Source organism: Camelus dromedarius, chromosome 4, assembly GCF_036321535.1.
Source record: "Camelus dromedarius isolate mCamDro1 chromosome 4, mCamDro1.pat, whole genome shotgun sequence".
Lineage (NCBI taxonomy): Eukaryota > Metazoa > Chordata > Mammalia > Artiodactyla > Camelidae > Camelus > Camelus dromedarius.
The window spans coordinates 47,818,867-47,843,337 of NC_087439.1; the positions used below are offsets into that span (position 1 = coordinate 47,818,867).

At 37.2% G+C, this 24,471-nt stretch overlaps 1 protein-coding gene across 1 annotated transcript in view; it reads right to left on the reverse strand.

Moving 5' to 3' along the window:
* Positions 1 to 16,823: 16,823 nt before the first annotated feature.
* SP3 (Sp3 transcription factor) overlaps positions 16,824 to 24,471 on the reverse strand; it is a 47,090-nt gene continuing 39,442 nt past the window's right edge. Inside the window, exons 6-7 of the mRNA XM_031451679.2 lie at positions 21,006 to 21,202; positions 16,824 to 18,590 (exon numbers count right to left, since the gene is read on the reverse strand). Of these exons, the coding sequence (XP_031307539.2) occupies positions 18,274 to 18,590; positions 21,006 to 21,202 (514 nt within the window). The 3' untranslated portion in view covers positions 16,824 to 18,273. The remainder of the gene's footprint in view (positions 18,591 to 21,005; positions 21,203 to 24,471) is intronic.

A 24,471-nucleotide genomic window follows, 5' to 3' on the forward strand; every position in this document is an offset into this window, starting at 1 on the left:
CTGAGCTTCCCAAGGAAAATACTCCCCTGCTTTGAGTGAGGCCGACAGAGCCTGCGTCTGGCCCTGGAACGCTCTCTCAAACTCAGGACAGGGGCTGGTTTTTTCTGAGGGCTAAAGACCAGAGCAAGTAAAACCCCAAGGAAGTCTGGCCTGAAGGAAAGATTTATAATAAATTCAGAGCCCAAGACTAAACAGCAATGGTTAACTTTCCATCTTTAAATACAAAAACAAAACACCAACACTCTCCATCTTACTTCCAAGTTTTCTGCAGCCTTCCAATCTTACCAATGCGGATTGAATTTCGAAGTCTTCCTGCTGCATAAAAGCTTAGAGCTACAGCCATTTGATTAGTAACACAAAAAAGCTGATCTCCAAATCTTTGGGCCCTCCAGTCTCTCATGGGGCAGCCGTGGCCACAAGGTGGCAGCTGCTCAGATCTTGGGTACGTGACCTGCTGGAAGTAAACAGAGTCTAGAGGCCATTTCATAGAGTTTCCGCATGAATTTGGGTGAAAAGCATTCATGTTGGCAAGCTTCTCTTTATTTCCTTTTAAAGGAGGTCAAGCTAACAAGCTGGGCAATAAGTCTTGGTAAACTGGAGTCATAGTCCTTTCCCATCAACTGTGCATACATTTTTAAAAGCTCACCTGTTTGTGGCCGCTTGCATCTAAACAGTACACCTGCATGTCTCCCCTCCACCCCGCGCCTCTCCGGACTGGCACTGTCACACTGCTGTCCCACTTGACAGACGGCGGACATCTGTGGGTTTAACCTGCCCAGAGTTATTTCCCTTGCTCCTGATAATTGGGCTCTAATTTTCCTTTGAAGAACCATCCCCCGTCTGCATGATTCCTCATGGTCTGGAGGGACAGTCACCCCCCAACACACCCAGGGGCGGCACAGTCAGCTTGTTCCACTCCTCTGGCTCCACAGTGAATGGGTCAAGGATGAGCACAGAACCCAGTAAGTCTGGTGGGAACCCATCTTGGAACTTTTTTCTGGAACTCCTAGGAAAGAGAAAGAAGCACTCTTTCTTCAAAAGTAATCAGGAGGAGAAAATGTAAGCTCAGATGCTGGGAGTCACCACATAGAGAGAGAGCCTGACTGAGAGAGAGGATTAGCCAGAGCAAAGCAGGATCCAGATAGAGCGGGTGACTTCTCACAGACATAGGTTAGCAATTTGGTGACTACTTTATATGCAAATAGGTAACTATGCTGTAGATAAAGAAAGCCAGGTTTTTCACTGTCAGGGGAAGAAGTTAAACATAGGCAAGAGGGGAGGCTAAATGAACCCCAAGATTTTGAATTGGAATTGGAGGTACTAGTATGAACTCATGGTCTTTAAAATATACCGAGATAGACAGACACAGAAATAACTGTCTGTATGTATGCATGGGTTGGTATATTTCCTAGTCTTTTGTCTTCTGAGAAGGCCTAGACGCAATGACACCCTAATAGTAATAAGCACACCTGCTAATCTCCAGCTCCCAGTGGGTCCTTCCCCACTCCCTTCCCCCCACCCTGGTAACCATAAGTTTGCTTCCTATGAAAAAAAAGAAAACAGTGTGCCTGAGAAGTACAAGAAAACTCAGCTCTGAAACATCTTTCCACCGACCCTGGCATAGAACGTGATTACAGATATTCTGCCGTGGCAGTCCTGCAACAAAATAATTTTCAAGCCTTTCTCGCCCACGGAGGGAGAAGAGCATGCGGATACTTCCTGGTGGCACAATCTTCTCCACTTTGGGGAGCACGACAAGGGACCTCCATGTCAACTGTGCACCCAGGCCACCGTCACTCAGTCACTCTCCTGATACTCAGGCTTGTTTGGGAGGTGGCAGAAGACAGGAGGCTACAGCCCAGGAAAGAGCATCAAGGCAGTTAAATTATTTTCAATGACAGAGCTACTGGAGCCAAGTCTGTACTGGAAACGTTGTGTACACTGACCTACTGCCAGGGTGTCAGAGGACAAGAGAGCAAGCTTCCATTCTACTAGACTCCTACTCTGGAAATTGAAAATGAAACATTTTATCCTCTCTTCTCTGCTGTTATTTACTGCAAAAAAAAAAAATACCAGAATCTTTAGGGAGATCCCTGTGCCCTGTAGGTTATTTCTCCCGAAGCTTCCAGGACAACGTCCATTTGCAGGATTGCTTCTACCATATTTTGACAAAGAGGAAGTGGCCAATTAGCTCATTATCTCTTTAGAGCAGCCCGGAGAGGCTCAAAGAAAATCCCTTCTGGCCTTAGAATATCTTACCTGATGAAGATAACCAGCAAAGGCTCTTTTTGTTTTGCCCACTCTTTTCTGCACCCTTTCCTCTGGCCAGAAGTGGACTCTGAGGCTCACTTTGGACCTGTGGTCATCTGGGGTCCCCCAGGATCGCGGCCACCTCTGTAGAGCACTGTGCATCTCTGGTGGGTCCAGATGGGAGCCCAAATCCCACTTAAGAAGGAATGCCACATGCATCACCATTGCATTTACTTCCTTGGTTCTTCCCTTCAGCATTCTCGATCAGACATAATGCTGATGCAATGCTGATGCAATGCTGATGCTGAATACAGAAGAGGTAGCCACCCAGGGGCTTTTAATTTGAGGGGCCAGCTGCCCTTAAGCTCTTTCTCCCAATGGTCTGTTGCTGCCCAAAATGTTTGCATGGGGTTCAGGGATCGTGTCTCTCAATGGTCCTCTTAAATGCAAGCTTGCTACTTTGGAGGGACGGGACATTAGCAGCCCCTTCCTTACAATCGTGCAACAAGTATTTACTGACTGCCTGCTGTGCTCAGTCAGGTCTTCTGAGCCCTAAAGAAATGGTGCTAACCAAAATAGACATGTGGCGTTGCCTGCCTAATTTGCCAACTTTTTCATCTTCAGCTTTTGTCACTTCTCTGGGAAGCCTTCCATGAACCCCAACTCTCATTTAAATGACCCTCTTCTATTCTCCCAGAACATTCTATGCACCTGCCTCTGGCACTTAGCACTAAAAACGTATTGCCAGATCCCAGGATTTCAAATAGGGGCAAAGGTTAGTTTATATCTCAGAATCTTTCATTTTCATTTCAGTGGTAAAGGACCAGATAAAGTCACTCCGAAAGCATCATTCTTAAGCGCTACTCAAAAGAGGGAAAAATTGATATTCACTGCACAAAATCTGGAAAAAATAAAGTCTGTATTGCTCAAAATGGCAAATGCGGTTGTGGGTCATGAATCCGGTCTAAATCACTAAAATCCATAAAAAATAGTTACAACTTGTTCATAAAACACCTCTTGCGAGACTGTCCATAAGAAACATCAGGAGGTAATGAAACATCAGACAATGGGAAGTGCTAATTAATTCCGGCAAAGCCTTGAAAGGCTTGGCTTTATTATCTTAATGAGGTACATCGTGAACCCTGGGCCCGTAGACATGTGCCTTCATCACTCAGGTTCCCAATATCGATGGGCAAGGAACTAGAGCTCCGTCAGCCACCAGACTTATAGCCCAGATTTTATCTTTGAGTTTCACACTGTACCTTCTATGTCTCCCTGCACGTTGCTGGGTCACCAGATAGAATGATTTCAGTAAATAGATCCTGTAATTGAGAATTAAAACTGTTAAGGGCCCAGGTCCCATGTTCAAAATTTGAAATAAAAACCAGACCTATAAATCAGAGTAAAAGATGTGAAACTAAGGTAGAGGAGAGAAAAATTCCCCAACAGGCTAAGAAAAACTCTTTTATGTCCAGTTTCTCTCATAAAATACAGACTCTTGGGGAAATTCACAGCACCTTGTATTCAGAAAGCCCTTTTTACTCTTTCTCCTCTTTACATTTTTTTTTTTTTTCGAATCCACAATAGTCTTAGCCTATGTTCTCAGGTTTCCCAGACCCATTAGCCATTCGGTCTTACCACGGGGTTTATTATCACCTTGAGCTCTTAACAAAACTAGAGGCAATTTTGTATCATGGTGAAACATTTGCTAAGTACTGACAAATACTATTGGCACATCTCAAAATGGAGCTAAATTTGACATGATAAAATAAGATTATGCAGTAATCTTAGTAATAATAGTCTTATCATTCACGTGAAGATGACCTATTAGATTTCACAGAATAATTCAAAGGGAGGAAGGGAAATCTACTGATTACTCACTGTCAAAAACATATTAAGAGGAATCATGGCAAGGGTAAAGTTATTAGGTTCATCTACAGAAACTTTAATTTCTCTGGATCCCCCTCAGTCTTCTGTTCAATATTTACTCAGTTGACAGTACCCTTTAATACCTAAGAACTGCTTTAATAATCTTGTAACAGGGAAAAATAATTAGCATGTATTTGTAACAAAAGTTGTACAGATGCTGATGCTGTAATTATATATCATAATAAAGGACATAATTCAATGTCCTAAAAGACAGCTTGCCTGAAAACATGTAGGAGATGATGTGGGCATGTGTTCAGGGACAGAGCAATTTGGTAGTTAGAAAATAATTTAGGCAGCAAGCAATGCGGTCTGCTTTCCCAAGCCACAGAGCAAATGTAATTAAAAGGGGGAATGGAAAATATTGTGGGTTTGACTTAAAAAAAAAATGGGTAGGGACTTTTCCTGACTATAATCTTCTCTTGTTACAAATGTCAGCATAAGGAAGTATGGATGCAAAGAACATGAAACGATGGCAGACTGGTCTGGGCTCTTCCTCTTAACCACTCGGGATACAGCCAAATAATGAGAAAGACAGAGATAACTCTAAGTGGTAAGGCTGGTAAACTCAGATACTTCATCCCCTTTGATAAAAGCCCTACTAGTCCCCTTTTAGTCTTTCAGCTGAACTAACATGTAAGAAAAAGAAGTCAAGAAAAATAAAGAAACTTGAGGTTAACATAAAAAGAGAAGGACGTGTTCAAACAAAATAAGGCTATCTCCTCCCTCTCCTGCAGGTTGCTGCAAAAATGCCCGAGGAGATAAATGGCAGAGTGCCAGGGACTTCACCATGTTCTCTGCTATACTTTATCCGACTGGGGATTTCTTTCTTCATAAAGTTCAAATTTTACTTGAGACTTTCCAATAAGCACAAGGTCTTGAAAAAATTATTCAGGTCAGCATAACGTGGTTGGTTATATTTTACTCTCTAACACCACCAGAGCCATCCTCAGGACTAGAGGGATTGGCCATTTTTCTTTTGTTAAGGTCAGATTCTCCAAGGGGAGGAGTGAAGTAGGGTGAAAGCATGAGAACCAAGAGGACCCTGGTGCCCGAAGCTGGGGACCTGGGAGAGGCTCCAGCTGAGGGAGCGGACAGTGAGCTGATTATACCGCTACATAGAGCAGTTCTCTGCTTTGAGCTCCGACTGATCGTTGCCATCGATTCTTATTTCTCCCAGGGATGGGAACTGAGAATAAATCCCCTCTCTGTCCTACTCTGTGGTCCCCATCTGCTCTACAAGGCACAGGAGGTCTTCCCAATGGAACTTCTGTGAACTGGGGCTGGCCCTCTCCTGATGTAGCCAAGATCCAACAGAAGCATCTCAGACAGAAGGAATAGAATTCAAGTCCACCTAATTGTCAGGCATAGTAGGCTCAGGGCTGAGAGGTTCATGATATGTTTAGGGTTCCCTGAACATGTTTTTAGTTTCTTTTAAAATCAGAATAATGAATCCAGCAATTATGCTCCTAAGTGTATACCCCACCCCCAAAATTGAAACAGGCATTCAAATAAATACTTGCACACAAATATTCATAGCAGCACTATTCACAATAGCAAAAAGGTTAACAACCCAAATGCCCATTAGTGGATGAAAGGATAAACAAATGTGCTATATCTATACAATGGAATATTATTCAGCCATGAAAAAAGAATGAAGGATTGACACAGGCTACAACATAAGTAAACCTCTAAGACATTATGCTAAGTGAAAGAAGTGAGATACAAAGACCACATATTGTATGATTCCACTGATATGAAATATCCACAATAGATACATCTGTAGAGACAAAGCAGAATAGTGGTTCTCAGAGACTGGGAGGAGAGCAACTACTTAATGGGTACAGGGTTTCTCTTTGGGGTACTGTCTTGGAACTAGACAAAGGTGGTGGTTACACAACATGTCACTGAACTGGACTTTTTTAAATGGTTAATTTTATGTTATGTGATTTTAATTTCGATAGAGAAAAGAAAAAGAAAAAAATCCAATCTGGATTATATTCATCTTGGTACCAATATTGTCATAAAATATATGTTTTTTAAAATTATTTATGAAGGATCCCATAAAGGCAAAAGCACCTCAAGCCCACAACAGTCCTAATGCAGCCTGGACAGAATACGTGAGCCCATGAGGGACCCAAGGAAGTGAGAGAAGGTGCCGCAGCTGGAGGCCAGCAGATGAGGAGCAGGCTCACCTGAGCACCACCCAGGCCACAGCAAAGACTCGGAATGCCATTTGAAGTGCCAATAAAAAATTTAAGGAGACTGATTTAAAAAAAAAAAAATCACCCTGGGCTGCTATTTGGGGAGTAGATTAGTTGAGATTCAAGAAGAGTGGTTATGAGGAGCCCAAAATAGAGGATATTGCCATAGTCCAGGCAAAAATAGTGGCTGCTGGCCAGGATGCTGGCAGAGGAGACGTAGAGAGATTTATGGTTTCAAGACGCCTGGAATATCAACAGGACCAGTTTGAGGGACGGGAAGGAGAAGGCGGTCCAGGTTAACTTTCACTCTTCTGGCACCAGCATCTAGATGTATACGATGATGCTATTCATTCAGATAAATCCTGAAGATTGGGTTTAGGGAAAGACATTCAGAGGTTGAGTTTTGAACACACTGATTTTGAGGTACCCTTGAAATGTCCAACAGAGGAGCCTAACTGCAACTCAACTGAGGAGGAATAGAAACAGAACCCTTGGGAGCTGTCCATGTCTGGAGTAAAAGGAATCCCCAGAATGAATGAGGTCATCCAGGGAAAGAGCATAAAGTGAGAAGAGGAATCAGCTCAGGATCAAGCCGCGAGAAAACCCAATATTTAAGTGTCAGAGAGAAAAAGAAGAAAAGCCAGCAAAGAAGAGGAGCCGTGGAAAGAGGCAGCAGGAAACTCAGGAGGGCCGTGGATGTCGAGGAAGGAGACTGTTTCAAGAAGGGGAGAACAGCCAACTGAGCTGAGCACGCATGAGGTCAACCAGGATGAGAATGTTTAGGTGCCATGGGGTTTGGTGACCTGGAGGGCATCAGTGACTTTTTCAAGAGCATTTTCAGTGGAGCACTGGGGCAGAAATCAGGGGAGGGGAAACTGAGAAGAGAGTGAAAGAAGGGGAGGTGGAAAGTGTGGACCACTCTTTCAAGAAGCTGACTTCACTCACCTGCGATGCCTGCCCATCTGGCAAGAGACAAATTAAGGTAGAAGAAACTTGGCCAAAAAAACAAAGGAGTTAGCCAGCCACCTGGTGCTGCAAATTCTTCAAGATCCATGATGAGCATGACCAAGGCCCTTCTGCAGCTGGAGGCCTGACTGTTGAGCAACTTGATAGAAGCTGCCCTGTGATCCTGCTAGTTTTATGACTGTTTGCAAAGGCCAGATTCTCTGCCCTTGCAGAGCAACACCAAAGAGGAGTAAAAGTTTGCAGCTTGCTCCCTGCAGCTTTTAAGTTGTGGGGGAAAGCCTCAAGAACAGAGACACAGGGGCAGAGTCCCAAAAGCCATCTTCAAATAACGTGAAGACCCTGTACCAGCAGCAAGCAGTTGGCTCCTGTGAACACGTTCAGAGGGTCTGTAGGTTGATTGTTACGCACTCACCCAGTGCCAGGGCTGAAGGCTGAGCCCCGCCCCTTGATTCCCCTACATTCCTCCACATCCTGGTTCTTAACTGCTCACTTCCTTCCTCCAAGCCTCTCCTCTTTGTGTCCCAAGTTTAAATTTTGAGACACAAGAAATATCTCAGAAACTGTGCCTTTCTCTTTTGCCAGTTGAAGAAGGAAACAGCCCAGCAGAGAGGAGCCAGATAATACAAGCGTCCCTGGCTTTGGGTGGTGTTGACACCTACTGCCCTTCCACCATGTGCCATGATTTTACAGGGCAGGATGCTTACTCTTTCCTCCTCCACCCCCTGTGATTAGAAAGTCGGTTGTGTGCATATGTTGCTGCCTGTAGTCTCCAGTTTCCACTTCAGGGCTGAGTCACTGTGTCAGCAGTGGAATAGATTTCAGGAGACTTTGGCCAGAAAGACAGACCCTAAGCAACTTTCCTTACTTTGTCTTTTTCCCACCCTGAATTTGGCCTATCAAGTAAGCTTTGAGCTTAACACTAGAGCCTGAGCAAGTCAGCCCCTATTATGTTCTTTCTTTGACTGTCATACAAGCTTTATTAGTTGCCCTCATGCGTATAACCCCATGTCAAGCAGACAGAGGGCCTATATCAGGCTTTTGCATGCTTGGTGTATGATATTCCAGATGTCACATCTGTGGACACTTTAGCAGGGTTAGGCTCTACCTCTTAAAGGATCATGTGTAAGAGAGAAAAAGAAAGAGAGAGAGAGAAAGAGAGAGAAAGAGAGAAAGAGGGAAAGAGAGAAAGAAGGAAAGAGAGAGAAAGAAGGAACAAAAGAAAGAAAGAAAGAGAAAGAAAGGAAAGAAAGAGAAAGAAAAGAAAGAGAAAGAAAGAAAGAAAGAAAGAAAGAAAGAAAGAAAGAAAGAAAGAAAGAAAGAAAGAAAGAAAGAAAGAAAGAAAGAAAGAAAAAAGCTAATCTTCCCCTAACTTTGAAATTAAGGGAATATATTGTTATAATGGAACAAGTACAGGAAACTAGATAAAAATTTTTTTTTAAGTCAGAAAGGTAATTGTAGTCAGAATATCATCAGCCTCTCTGTACCCTTTAGGACAGAAACTATAAATTGATCATGTTTTTATCTCAAGTGCCAAGCATATAGCATAAGACTCAAATAAGGTTCCACGTGAGAGTGAAAAGTAAACGGCAGTCAGAAACAGGGAAAAAATACCTGTTACCACCATTTCTAGTTAATCTTAAGCTGCCAATGCAATATATTTTTTAAAACAGTGGTATCAGCATTGGGAATGAAGAGACAAACCTTTTCATATTTGAGGCCAAAATGACTGTCTCCATAGAAAATCTTACAGAATCTATAGGCAAACCATTAGAACTAGCTAAATAATTATGTAGAATAGTTAGACAAAATCGACATACAAAAATCAATAGCATTTATATGGACCAGCATTGATCAATTTACACATTAACTTAAAAAAAACAGCCTACTCCCCATAGCAACACTTAAAAAAAAAAAGTTACATGGGAATAAATGTAAAAAAAGTTGTGTAAGACCTTTCAAAGAGAAAACAATTTATAAAAAGGACATTAAAGTAGACTTGAATAAGTGGAGATAAATCAAGATGTGAAGGCATGGTATTGACTTTATGATCTCAACACAGGAAAGACAGAAAGAAATCAAGGAACAGACCCCCACACAAATGGAAACGGGGTAAATGAGAGGTAGCATTACAGTTAGTGGAGAAAAACTGGGCCATTCAATGAACTGTGCTGAGACATGGGCACAAGCTATCCATATGGAAAATATTAGAACCTTCACACCATAAACAGAAATAATTTCAAAGTGGACTAATAAGCCAAACTGAAAGACAAGGTCATAAAATTTTTGGAGAAAAATATTTTTATGATACCAGGCAGAGAATTTGAGAAAGACAAGCTACAACTCATAGATTCCATAAACCCGAAACTTAAAACAACATCACACATACAAAACAAAATACCATTAATAAAGTTAAAAGATAAGCCCCAGACTAGGAAAAGATATTATCCGCCCATGTATGTCTAAAATATATGTATCTGAAGTGTTTTTGTTTTTGCTTTTGTTTTTGGTGGGGGTAGGTAATTAGATTAAGTCACTTATTTATCCTTAGAGGAGGTACCGGGGATTGAACCCAGAACATCATACATGCTAAGCATGCACTCTACCACTTGAGCTATACCCTACCCCCAATATGCATCTGAAATTTATTAAAAATCAATGCAAAATGCAAATAACCAAAAAGGCACACAGGCAAAGAAGGAAATAGGTCATTTCCTTCGAGAGGAAACATGGATTACAAACTTAACAAAAGTATGTTCAACTTCACCAGGATACAGAGAAATAAGAATCAAAATCATGAGTTATTTCATATCCACCCTGTAGGGTTGGAGCTATATATATAAAATACATTTATGTGGCAATACTGAGGGTCCGTGCAAGAAAGGATGTCTCCAGTGTGAAGTGGGCTTCTGCAGCTGACAGGCTGATCTATGAGTGCCTGAGTTGGAATGGGGTGAGGGTGGAGGGGGCAGAACGGGAGAAACTGGGCAGAGGGAAGAGGCCACAGTGCAGACTATACTCCCCGCCCCCGGGTGAAGAGAACTCCATGGAGAACAGCTGGCTGGGCCTGAGCCTTCTTTCCAACATTCAATCCAAGAAGGTTGTCTGCTGGGTGAGGAGACTGCTGCAGTGAGATTGTGGGGTGTACGACAGCACAGTGGGGCTGAATGAGCGTTAAAGGGTGCAACCACTAAACAACATGCAGCTTCTGCTAGTTACTGTATGTTTGTTATGCCTACTGTATCAGTGTCTTGATACAGCCTGGCTTTGTTTTCCTGATTCCTTTTTAACTTACACTTGCTTGTTTTTCTCCCAGTTGGATTTTAAATCACTTCGTCAAACTTCAAAATATAATTGCACTGTTTTTCATTAGAAAGAAATATCTGCCAAGGCCAAGGACCTGGGGAGGATGTGGGAAAAGGTAATCTCCTGTACGGTGTTAGGAGTGTGACTTGGCACAGACACTGCAGAGATCAATTTGGCAGTATCTGGTCAATTTGAAGATAAGAATATCTTACTGGCCAGTGACTTAAGTTCTAGATACATAGCTCAGAGAAACACACACACGTGCACAAGGAAACATGCCAGGTATTTCATTGCAGCATTGTTTATAGTAGACAAAAACTGGAAATAATTGAAATGTGCATCAACAAGAAGATGGGACTACAGCATTTAAAATGAATAATTTAGCAAAACGTGTTAACATGGATACATTTCAAAAACACGAGTGGAAAAACAAGTCCCAGAAGGTTATGTACGGTATGATACCATTTATATAAAGTTTCAAAAACATGAAAACAATCCTATATATGCACACATATAATAAGCATATAAAACCATTCATGGTGTCATTCTGATAAACATCAAAGTCAGAGCAGCAGTTACCCCCGTGGGTGAAGGGAGAGATATGGAATGAGACAGACTGTACAGAATTCAACTATAGCTATAATTGTTTCTTTTTTTTAAAAGAAACAAGCAAATATGTATAAAATGATTAAGACTGTGAAAGCTGGAGAGTGGATATACAGGTAATTCGTTATACTCTTTTCTATATTTTTTTCTGTACATTTTTTAATGCTTCATCATAAAAAGGCACAAATACTAGCAACTTTGTTAATGTTTGCTGACAGACAACTAGGTGGATCTAAGTGAATGAACACCCTAGTACAAGATGGGGATAATTATTTCCAAGTGTAGGAAGGGTGCTGAGTTCTCTAAGGCTAACATTTACTAGTACTTAACTATGTGCCAGGCACTGTGGGAAGTAGTTTACGTGCATTAACTTACTTAATCTCTTCCATCACCCTTATGAAGATGATGCTAATATTATCCCCATTTCACTTTTCAGAAAACTGAGGCCCAGGGTGGAAAGGTAGGAGTCCAAATTGACACAGTTAGTAAGCAGCAGAGCCAGGACACAGACCCATATGTGCCCAAGTCCAAAATCTATGCACTATGTTATACTATGAGAGTTTTCACCTTTACTAAAGGATTCGAGATGGAAAAGCCACACAGTTACCAACAGCAAAAAATGGGAAAGATGCAATTAAAGAATTTTTAAAGGATCGGGATGTGAGGAAGCTAAGTAATTGGGTACATACAATTAAAAGTGAGGCCAAACTGCACCTGAGCCCAAATACATAATGAAAATAAAAAGACCATGTGATGGGAGATACTAACTATAAAGCTAATGTTGGCAGAAAGTCAGTGATCCTTAAGACCAAACACAAGACACAAACATAGACACAGCCCTCTGATTGTGTCCTCAGACTGTAGACTGCTAAGGCCTTTTACTCAGGTTTCCTGGGCACATTTTATTGACCTTTCAAAGCCCATCCTTTCTGATTTATTCAGGCTCTATGCTGAGTTCTCCCTCATCTAAGCCTGATTCATCTGGCATCAGCCCTGAATTTTTGTTGATATTTTCTATAGGCCTAAGTGATCAGCTGCTTCAACCAGGGTATTTTGTTCAAGAAGGAATTGTATCTCAGATGTTTTAGTTGGCACTATTTGGTAGCAAGTAAAAACCTCCCAAACTTAAGAAAAAACTAAAGGTGGAACTGGGGGAGTCTCTGAAAGGTTTTGAGGGTATCTTATGAAACCCAAGAGCAGGAAGTACACAGGCACAAAACATTGGTACAGTTATCAGGAATCAAGGCAGACATTCTCTTCATCTTTTTCTTGTGGTTGTATGGTCTCTCATCTTTGATTTATTCTTTCTGCTACACATGTAGGTTCCAAATGCTACCTCCCAAGACATCAGTTTTCCAATTCCAAACTCTTAGGAAAAGTCATCTAATTGGCTCAAATTTGATGAGATGGCCACTCCTTGTCCAATCATCTAAACAGCTCGTCCCTGAAGGTGGCAGGAAGTAATACTAAGAAAACGGGATGTAATGAGTTGAGCAGATATCCTAAAAGTTACCTATTCTAAAATTTCCTGTATTTTGCTGTTGCCTATTAATGGAGGCTTAGACATTTTTTGGAGAAAAAAGCTGTATTTCTCTGAAGGCCTTTTCCAATTTAAGTTTGGAACCATTAAATGCTAAATGCTCCCTTTCAATCAAAATGAACCTAAAGATTCTGTAGCTGGTTCCTAGAAATGTTAAAATAGGATAGAATTCTCTATCAGGGTGTAATTTCTGTGCTTCGTTCTTTTCTTCTTACTCCATCCTCTCTAATGAAGGAGTCACTTCAGACACATCGTTCACTATCAACTTACTCTCTAGTTTTCTTTTCAGATTTCTGCATTGAAAACTCCCCCTCATTCTGAAGGTGAAAATCAATGCATGAACCATATTTAAACAATGGAAACCCCAAAATATGGTCCCTTCACCACAAAATAAGTGATTTCTCCAAAGTTAACAAACAGATGTGGGGAGAAAATACCATTTATTGAGTTGCTACTGTAAGCCAGGATATGCTAAATGCTTACATTTTAATCCTCACAAAAATCCTATGAGGGACACTATTGTTATTTATCCTTTTTATGGATGATGAAAATTAGGTTTTAAGAAAGTAAGAAACCTATCCAATATCATCTAGTATTCGGCTTAATATGGATGTAGAAGAGGCATGGTTTTTAAATAAACAGGGAGTGGGGAGAGGAAGGCTCAAGGACATAGAGACTCCTTTTCCAGCACATCATTTTTAACCCCAAAAAAGCCTGTATCTTGAATATATCTAATAAAATGGTATAAATCATGTTATGTGACAGCAAATCATGCAGCTTTTTTAAAACTCACAAGTCCAATTTTGGTAGCCATTTTCAAAAGAAATAATAGTTATCTCTGGGTAGCTTTGAGCTCATTTAAATTCATTCATTTCTTACTATTTACCAATAAAAAAGTGCCACTTTTATAATCAGAATCAGAAACTTTTCCAATTTTTATAATCCTGACTCAGCTACACATCTGCCCATCTTTCTTCCCTTCATCACTAAACTTAATATTCTATGTCTCCATGGCTTCTTCTGTGTCCTCAGTCTTTTACTCAAATACTCTTGACTGCTTACAAAGGTCAGCTGGCAATTGTCAAAATCGAGTCTTCTCACTTTTCTTGCAACTTAACCTCCGTACTGCACTTGATGTTTATCACCATCTTTACACTGTTTCTAAGTCAGCCTCCTTGACTCCTTTTCCTCCACCAGTTCCTTCAGTGTGGCTGTTTTCCAAGGTCCAGGCCTTAGCTCAAGTAGATCCCCGTGCACTGTTTGAACATTAGACGAGAATGCATTAAATGTGCATTTTCTAAGATGACTTATGATCCCCAAAATATTAGGAATCACTGGTAAAGATTAAAGCCCAAACTCCTTTTCAATTTGACAGCCCCTCCTCCAAAACATCTCCACTCCATCTCTCACAATTTCCCTTTGTCATCCATAACAAATCACACTGTACCTTTGCTAAAGCCATTTCCTCTGCCTGGATTTCCCAGACTTCTCCACAAGGAACTCTCCCTCATCTAAGTTTTGAGCACTTTGTATCTGCCTCTAGCATATATTTACCACAATATATTTGATTATATACAAATCTGAACAAGGCAAGGGGCCAAATCAGTATTATCTTTCGTGTCTCCAACACTAAATAAAAATGGTGATTTCACTAAAATATCAAATCTTGTTCCCAAGATATCAACCAATTTGTTTTGTGAGGATCATCAGCCACCAGAGACTTCCTACTCATTTATGGCAGAAAGTTTTTAAAATACTTTTCACTGAAACAAATTGTTCTCTTAAACTGAAAACAATTCTTGTCTACTTAACATAATTAAAACCAAAAACAAAGTTATCTGCAGGTAGGGTAGCATGACCAACACATATATTTTAAAACCAAGTGTTACTAGTAATAACCCGATTTTGAACAATATTGCATACAGTAAAATTTTAAATAAAACAAAACTTTGGAATCATGAATAGTCCAGTAATAGGATCCCAACTACAACGGATACTAAGGGGATGCTTGCTCTATTTGAGTGATTCTAACCCAGGAGTATTTAATCAGAGCCACTTGAGAAGCTGTTAAAAATACATACAGTTGACCCTTGAACAACACAGGGGTTAATAATTCATGTGTGACTTAAGAGTTGGCCCTCCCTATGTCTGGTTCCTCCACTTCTATGGATTCAACCTCGGTTTATGTAGTACTGTAGTATTTATCATTGAAAAAATCTGCATATAAATAGACCTACACAGTTCAAACCCACTATTCAAGCAAGGGTCAAATATATATATGCTCCATCTCCAGAAGTGTCAATTTAGGTCAAGGATGAAGCTAGGCTTGTGGACATTTTTAAACACCCCCAGCATTTTCCGATGAACAATACTGGCTAAGAACTACTTTTTACGAAATATGTTTGACATGCCTTCAACTTATATGTACATGTATTTTTTACTATTTGAGCATTTTCACTATTCTGAAATAACTTAGAGGATCTTCACTATTGTGCCCGAAGTTACAGGGCAACTGACTTTTTGCAACACGTCTACTCCTTTAAAGCTTTATGTGATTTTTAAGTTAATTACTTCTCAAAGTCATTAAGTTTCAATCTATAGAAAATAGAATTTTCTTAAGTGACATTTTCTTTAAACTGAGGTATAGAGTACAGATACCTAATCCACTAGATGAGTATGCTAACAGGAATTATTTGTATGTAAATATACTGAATATGCACTAACACTAGCCTTTACAAAAATAAAGCAATTGCCAAAAACACCTATTAGAGTATATTTACACAAAGAAATATTATACCCATATACAATACTAACAGATTTTATAAATAGAAAAAAATTTCCTCAAGGTAATTCTTCATATATTGTTTCCAGAGTATATTCAACATTTTTAAAATACAAAAAAAATATATATTTAAAATCACCTAGGTTGATGTTGAATACTAACTTTCATTTCTTTGTTGGGTAAAGATCCAAAAGTCACTGGTATGTTCCAGGTGGGCACTCAAAAAAAATCTGAAAACTTAAACAATTTTTAAGACTACTTGCTTTCTTCATTGCATTCATGTTCTAAGAACTGATAAAACTGTCTTGAAAACTCATGGGTCAAAAATGCTCTATAAATTTACTGCAAATTTTCAGTGTTAAGGACATCCCTACTATCACACTCTATAAAGTTTCTTAATCTTCTCACTTAATGGGTATTTTGCTCAAGTGATCAACCTCTTCATATTATCCTCTTCAACATCCTAAATAATTTTTAAAATTCTAAAAAGTATTTCAAGGAATTTGAAGGTTCAAATTCTAACCTTGTCACTTTAAATGTACATTCCACTGATTAATTTCTATAATTCCAAATACTTCCTATTTCACATCACAAGCTTAAGTTTAAAAAAATTTTGTGTTTATGTGTATTTAGCTAGAGTTGTCCTATGCATTCAAATATATTATTGACAGTGTCAGATTGGGACTGGAAAATAAACAATGGAAACCTTTAACCCCACTGTATACATGTATAAAGTAACTGGATTTTTTATTTTAAATATCTAAAATATTCATATTAATATCCTGGTAATTTTTCCTTCCCTCCTACCCTGCCTTTATGCTTAGATATACATAAATTCAAAAACAGTCTTTTCAAATAACTCTTGCCATGGTTACCAAAGTTTCTCTTATGCTATTGTATTCAAGAATCTTCATGTAAACTCAAATTCTTTATAAATCAAAATATTCTGCATTGCTTTAAAGGGGAAACAAACAAAAAACAAGGTTTGCAAAATGGCATTGATAAGATTCTTATGAATCAACATGGGCTAAAAGATTTTCAAAACTTCTATTTAATAAGCTTATTCTTAGGTGAAAAAATTGTAATCTGCTAAAGCCTCTACTTTTTAAGTAAATATACCTGTTTACAATAATTTCAGTGTCTGAAATAAAGAATCTGCAAATAAAATGCTAAGAAAAATAAACCATACAGATTTTCTTACCCCATACCACTGCAATTATTTTAAATGCATAGGAATACAACAAACTCAAAAGAAAAAAAAATAGTGTTTTATTAACTACCACACTGTTATAATACACTTTTAAACGTACAATAAGGTAGCCTTTAAATTTGAGGTGGTCTTAAGAATAACAAATGAACAGAATTCCAAATTTTTGAAATAGGTGAACTGCTGCAGTTATAGGTATACATTTAGGAAAATTGTATAGCTCTTACAAGACCAGCAATGAAACTTTATTTTGTACATTTTTTAATAATTGAAAATATAAACAATAATTAAAAAATAAAAAGAAAATACAGCATAATAAAAAACATACATTTCTCAATTAAATGTACTGGATACATATAAATTTTAACATATAAATTTTAAGGGAAAAAGCAAAAAAGGAAAATGGTTGATATTTAAGTGCAGACTGACTACCTAGACCAAAAAAAAAAAAAAAAAAAGACTTAAAAAATATCATAAAACCTCTAGTTTTCTATGACTAATATCCATATGGTTGGAGTATCGTCACTATGGAAGTGATTTTGTTATGTTTGCATATGTTATACTTTACTGGTAATTTACATGATGGCTTTTAAGGCCCTGGCAGACATATGGTTTTTGGAAACAAGATTGGATTAAAAAAAAAAAATCACTGCTAAGACGCAATACACCGTATTTTTTTGGTCCTCCAATGTTCAAGAAAAGGGATAATTCACTATAACGTTTTCTTACCACCCAAATGCCTCAACCTATACATTTTAAACTTTTTAAACATTGGTTATATTGCCCAACTTCGTTATTGAAAGAATATTAACAAGACATTATTTTGGCAAATTAAATCTTAAACATGGCTTTTCAACAGGATTTAAAAGGTGACTATTCCTAGAGTTCCATGTTAAAATGTAGTTTTCAAAATCTTACAAGAGTAATGCTTAAAATATTGTACATAGTTAACCTAATTAAAATAATTAGCTTCAAAATGACAAATTGATAAGCTAAGTAAAGCCTACACTATGTAACATTTGCTTGGAAACTTGATTTGTCAGTTATGCATAATAAAAATTCCAGTCATCAAGAAAATTACAAAAATTTTTTTTATCATAACATGATTTCTTTCACCCACCAACTTTTTTTTATCTTACAATAGATAAATACCAACATGTTCTCATTTTTACACTAAACCACACAGGATTGATGCATTTGGTTAGACTACCATTCGCATTGTTAAATTCAATTTTCTCTTTATATAACTTGGTAAAATTTCATTTCTTCTAGATTCCAAAAGTACCTACAAAAACCCATGCAATTTTACCATTTTTAATATACTATGGAATATCATACAAAGTAAGGCATTTCAGTGTCATGTATAACCAAGTTACTGTCAATCCAAAAATTTTTGCACATCAATAAAAAGATATCTAAGAACTTAGGAACAATATTCTTCTCACTACTGTATAAAAATAACCACAATGAATAAGTATTTGTGTAATATTTACTCCATTGTCTCATTTCCAGAAACTGTGACAAGCTGTAAAGGTATTTCAGTGTTGGTAAGGATATCTTGATTGCTGGTGGTGGAAGTATTAACAGTTCCTATCCCTGAAACAGAACCTTGTTGAATATTTGCAAGGATAAGTGTTGTTCCTCCTGCAGTAATCAAAGTATCATCGCGTGCAGCTTCCACAGATGCCAGCACTGTACTGCTAGAGTGAATGCCTTTTTTATTCTGATGTGTTTTAATATGTTTGGCAAGGTGATCACTTCTCATAAAGCGTTTTGAACATTCTGGACAAACAAATTTCTTCTCACCTGTTAAAAAAATTAAGTTACTTAAGTTTTTTAAATTCAGCATTAATACACTGATCATTTTCTTAGAAAGAAAATGAGCCAACAGTGACAGGGACAGGGAGCAGAGTTCATTTAGGACTATATTAGTTTCATGGGCTGTCCCTGCAAGATTTTTCTCATAGAATATTTTTCAAAATAAATCTGTCATCTTTATTTTTGGATGAAAAGCTATCTTCAACCTTATTAAATTATACACTGATATTCAGATACCAATTTAATACCTCAACTATGTTAATAGTTTGTTGAAATATCTGTTACAAAATGCCAGCTTAAAAATGACCATCTGTAATGTACTTCTTCAAAGAAAAATACTGTTTTAAGCTATATTTAAGATATTATTAACATGTCAGATCCCTGATACTTAACCTTTAACTTTTAAATGTGAATTCAGGTCACTACACAGAGTACTTTTCAATTAAAGCAAAGACACAACCCTGAAGTCCAATAAAGGCTGAGTAATCCCAAGAATAGAGATAGCTAGCCGACTTGATTTCAGCTGGAATAATGAAGAGCAACCCTAATATATCATGATGTCAAAGTTAATAAGACTCTGATGCCTAAAATTATTTCCCAGCATGAATAAAACTTTTTTTAAAACACAAAAGACAGACTGAACTTCTATTATGCTGAAGACCTACTATGTAAGAGAATTTCTGAAAGACAGATAAGGCAAAAAGCCAACTTAAAAGCAATCCAGAGAAGTCAATCAGCAAACAAATCTAACATTTTCTTTACTTTCTTCACAATGTCTTACCTATCTCTTGTTCTAGCAACTCTCCTCTTAGTAGGTCCTCATCAGACCTCATGCCTGAAACTATACTGCAATGACACCCTAGCTGTTTCCTCTCCAATCCAACCAATCAATGCCAAGACAAATCTTTCTTAAACGTGAAATTCTATCACAGCACAAAACTTCACCTTTGTATCAAGTGGTACGGAAATGCAAGAGTAACTTGCAGATAACTAAATAGTTGAGACTCTCCACTACCTAACTTCCAAAGACCTCTATAATGTGGCTCAATCCTATGTAACAGAAATGTGTTAAATAAAATCTCATCTTCAGGCATGACAAATAGTTTCCCTCTTTCTCTGTTCACACACTATTCTATTCCTCTGGGAAGGTTATGTCCCAGTTGCTTGTGGAACATTAGTCCTGAGAGATGCTCATGGCAAATGGCACGATGAAAAGTTGGGGAATGCTACACACATTACCTCCCCCACTTGGAGATGTACAGTGCTCATTAACGTTCAGTTTAAGGCCCTAAGAGGCGCTCCTTGAAGGTACTTGTAGCAACCGTCTTTAACAGTATTTCCTACACTTATTTGATCATAGAGCTTTCTTCTGTTTTACATTATTTCTCTTTATATCCTGCTGCTCAAATTCCACTGAGGAAAATTCTTCTACAGGGTTATCTTAAGGCCTATCCCTGCCTACTGCCCAACAATGCCTTACTACCCTAGTAATAATAATCTCTGCCTCTGAGCATATTTTATCTACTTTCTTATATTATTAGTTTCAAACAGTTCAAAGCTTATTTGTCTACTTATTTGATGAGACAGAAATTAAAACAAGTAGAGCATATATTATGTGTACTACTACAGACTTCGTAGGTTATTGTATGCATTTAGATCTAGGAGACTTCAAAATCCACACTATCCGTTTCACCATAGTTCCTTCTTTTAAGCTCTCTAGACACTGTAAATGCACTATTTTTCAGTTCTTCGGTATTGAGAGCACAGACTGATGAATACCTTGGTCATTACATGGTAGTAGGATAAAACTATCTGTATAAGTTATATTTAGTTAGGATTCAATTTGGGTCATTCCTAGGTCCATTTCATACAACAATCACACAACACTATGTAAAAATAATTTAATGAAAGTCTTGACATCAATATTGCCTTGGCCATTCCTCTATGAAATGTCTTTTGCTTACCTCACAGATATTAAAACAAGATAAAAGGTGAAATGCCTGAATTTATCAGAGGAAAAGGAATTATTCTTTATTATAGTATTGAGGAGGAGGAAGAAAATTAAGATCAAGAGTAAAAGCAGGCAACTAATTTTAAAAAGTTAAAATTAATAATGTAACATAAATGTGGCTTAAGACATTCAATAATGTGGAAACAAAACAAAAAAGCTAACTGAAAAAAAAAAGAGATAACTGAAATCTACATAAAATAAAACATTATTTTATAAGCCACACTGGCTTGTCTGTAATTAGTGCTTTTAAATTGGCATTACTGAAGATAGAAATTTGATATAATTGGTCATATTTTAAAAATTCAGTTCAGTAAGCTGTGCTAAAAAAATTTTTTAAGGTAATATGTAGTCCTATAATTCATTTTTGTCTGTTAAAAGTAAATATTAGTAACCTGTATGTGTTCTTCTGTGCCTCTGTAATTCATCACTTCGAGTAAATCTTTTACCACAGAACATCCAGTTACAAATAAAAGGGCGCTCCCCAGAATGCCAACGCAGATGGGCTCTCAGATGTGAGGTCTTCCCATAGACTTTACCACATCCTGGTATATGACAAATGTGTTGCTTCTTTTTCCCAAGATTGGTACCTCTAAAAAACACACACAGAATAATATATACTTATATGAAAATATTCAAATGGACATTACCACTCATATATGCCCCATGTTGAATTTCAAATAGAAGACACTATCACCATGAGGTCAATCAGAAACCAAGACCATTTAAAAGCAATTTAAATTAAAAAATTTTTAAGTTTTACATATTAATTTTACTCCAGAATTAATGTGACTGCTGTCCAAATGTAAATATGCTCAAGAAATACATAATTTAAAAGGCCATTTCATACATAAAATATGTATAATACAGCTATTTTTTATTCTGTCAGAACCATTCACAAATTCTATGCATAGGTCCAATCCAATTAAGTTAGTTGTACAAGAAACTAAATGGTCTATTCAAAGTCATGATGTCAGCTAATTTCAAAAGTAAATAAACCAATAATAAATGTGCAACTATTCACAGGTACAATTAAGGCACCTTGATCAGACTTTAAATTAACATGATTTAAGCATATTTATTCACATATTTTTATGTCCACATCCTGAATATACACTGACTTAAGAGAAAAACAGAGAAAAAAAATCTAGACAAAACTATCATCTTAGATTTCTAGCACTATATGAAATAAATATAAATTAAAATTATCTTTATAGTTAAAATTCCCTTCATATTAACCATGCAAAGATATTCAAAATTATAAATCAGAGAGATAATACAGTTTCTCCACATTGCAAAATTTGACATCTGTTACATTTCAGTATTTGATACCAAGAGCAGGGTTTAGAAACTATGTGCTTAGATGAGTGAACACAGGTATCTTAGCCTAAGCAAGAAGAAAACTTTTTTGATTCCTGAACTGATATTCAAATTGTATTAAACACTACAGAAAATGTTATTACTTAACCTAAAAAAAAATTAGGCTAGTTTACTGAATAAAAACAATGCGTTTATAAGAAAACATGACATTTCAGACTCATCAACTGTCAAAATCACATTATAAAAACTTTGCAGTTTCTCTGAGATAAAAAAAAAAGTACATTTAAGACCCCCCAACTTCCCCTCCTCCCACAATTTCAGTCTAAATTTAGCCTGTAAACCTTCCATAAGCCTGCAAATCCTCCTGTATATAACATACCTATCGCTTCTCAAATTTTACTGGAAAAATGCATATTTCCCCACATTTATATTTTAATGTACTCACACTCAGTAGCATGTGAAATTGCCATAGGACAAACAGTGCTAAACGGTGCCGTGCTGGCTGTTAGATGCCATAGGTGTTCTGAACAGGGAGACATCAATGTGGGCTCCAGTAGTTAGAGAAGGCTTCGTGGAGGAGGTGGGTAGGATTTAGATAGAAAGGAGGGAAGGCATTCCAGGCAGAGGAATAGCATAAGTAAAGACAAGGAGGAGTCATGCTGTTGTCTCAAGGGCAAGGATGTCATAATCTAACACAATTCTAGCTCCTGCTCCAGTCCACCCCCAATTTCTACAACTCTCTTTGAAGAGCTGAGTAGAGTGAAACAGGTTTTTCTGGCTCACCTGCAATGCCAAAGTCTTAACCAAGCCAGTATTATATCCATTTAATTTAGCTTTTTAAATTTGTTTTATTCTTAAATAGTCCTAAGAAAAAGAGCAATGTTTGTGGCTATTGGTGTACAAACCGATTTTACATATTATGTTCACCATAGCAATTTCACAGAGAACCCAATTCAGTTCACTCTATACATAACTTATTGCCTCTCTTCTATGCCTACCACTCAGGTCAGTCAATGTGCTTTTATAAACTCAAAAGTGCTATTTTACTAACTTAGCAAAATTTAGTTTGAGAGTACAAGCCACAAGATTGTAACAAATTACAGCAACAAATATGAGTTCTCAAAGAACCAAGAATCCAGAGAAAGATGTTTTCATCAATTGAATTATAAGGAAACAAGACATATTCATTGTTTGAAAATGGGACAGGCATCTAAAAAAGAAAAAAATGGAGACGGGGCACATGAAAATATATAAGGAAAAGCCCAATACCTAGGTCAAAGTTTCTATTAAAAAAATTTCACTCAAGGTAAAATCTAGATATGGATATATGACATGTGATGTGAAGGAAGAGAACTGAAGTGAATTTCTCAACAAACATCAAGTAATAAAAGATTTACCATCAGTTTTCCTCTTGATTTATCCAGTTATACCCCCTAATACCCATTACATGACCTAAAAAAGCTATTTTAAGTTTCTATTCTTGACTGCTTAAACTTGCTCCCAAAATTTTAATGCAAAGATAGAGTAACATGATAAATAAAACTAAATTTTGAGTAGAGGGGTTAAGAAAAGTTAAGTAAATTGAGTCTTTTGCTTGGGACAGGAGAAACAGAGCACAAACTGAAATGCTGACAGGGAAGAAAACAGATTTTGCAAAATAATTTTTAAAAAATGGATTGAGATCCACACAAAACCTATATAACAACAATGCCTTTAGAATTTATTTTACTTTATAAAATTATTTGTCTCTTCCACTAGTGTAAAAAGTTTCTGACAGCTGGTTCTGCTTAATAAATATTGGCTAAATGCCCAAATAAATACAATTTTAAAATATTTAATTATATTTTACATCTTGCTCAAAAAGGTAAACAAATAAAATTTAATTCTCTTAAGATACCATCTTACACATAGTCTTTTTTTTTTTTTAAGAGAGTACTGCTGAGGAAAAAAAGGCCAATATTCTAAAATGTTTAAAGTGCTACCTACCTCACTTCGCACAACAGGATTTACTATGCTATGCTTTTATTAATTAGATGCAGCAACTGTCAATGATACAGTTGTGCCTATCTTATATATATTAGCTGGATTTTGTTCAAATGAGCTCTAAGAGACAATATAGTTTTCTTACGAACTTCAATTTTGACTGCTTAGAATAAGTTACAAAAAGGAACAAAAATGAGTACTTTTATAATCCTCAGGATAAGGGAGATTAATAGCATGATAACAAGGCATCTCATATAAAGATTGAACTAAAAATTTTGTGCTTAAAAAAAGTTTGCAAACTTTAAGTGGTAGAACTCTCTTTACTTGTGTAAATGCATTCTGCAAACCACTGACAACGTTGAAAGGCAATGTAAAACTTGGAAAAAATAGCTGCACATGTGACAGGTAAACACACAAATTAACAGATACACAAAAGACAAACAATTCACAAAAGAAATTGTGAAATGGTAAAATAACATCAAAAATGTTCAATCTCACAAAGTAACAAAAATATACTAAATAAAATAGTGAGGTGTTACTTTTCATCAGTCAGACTTA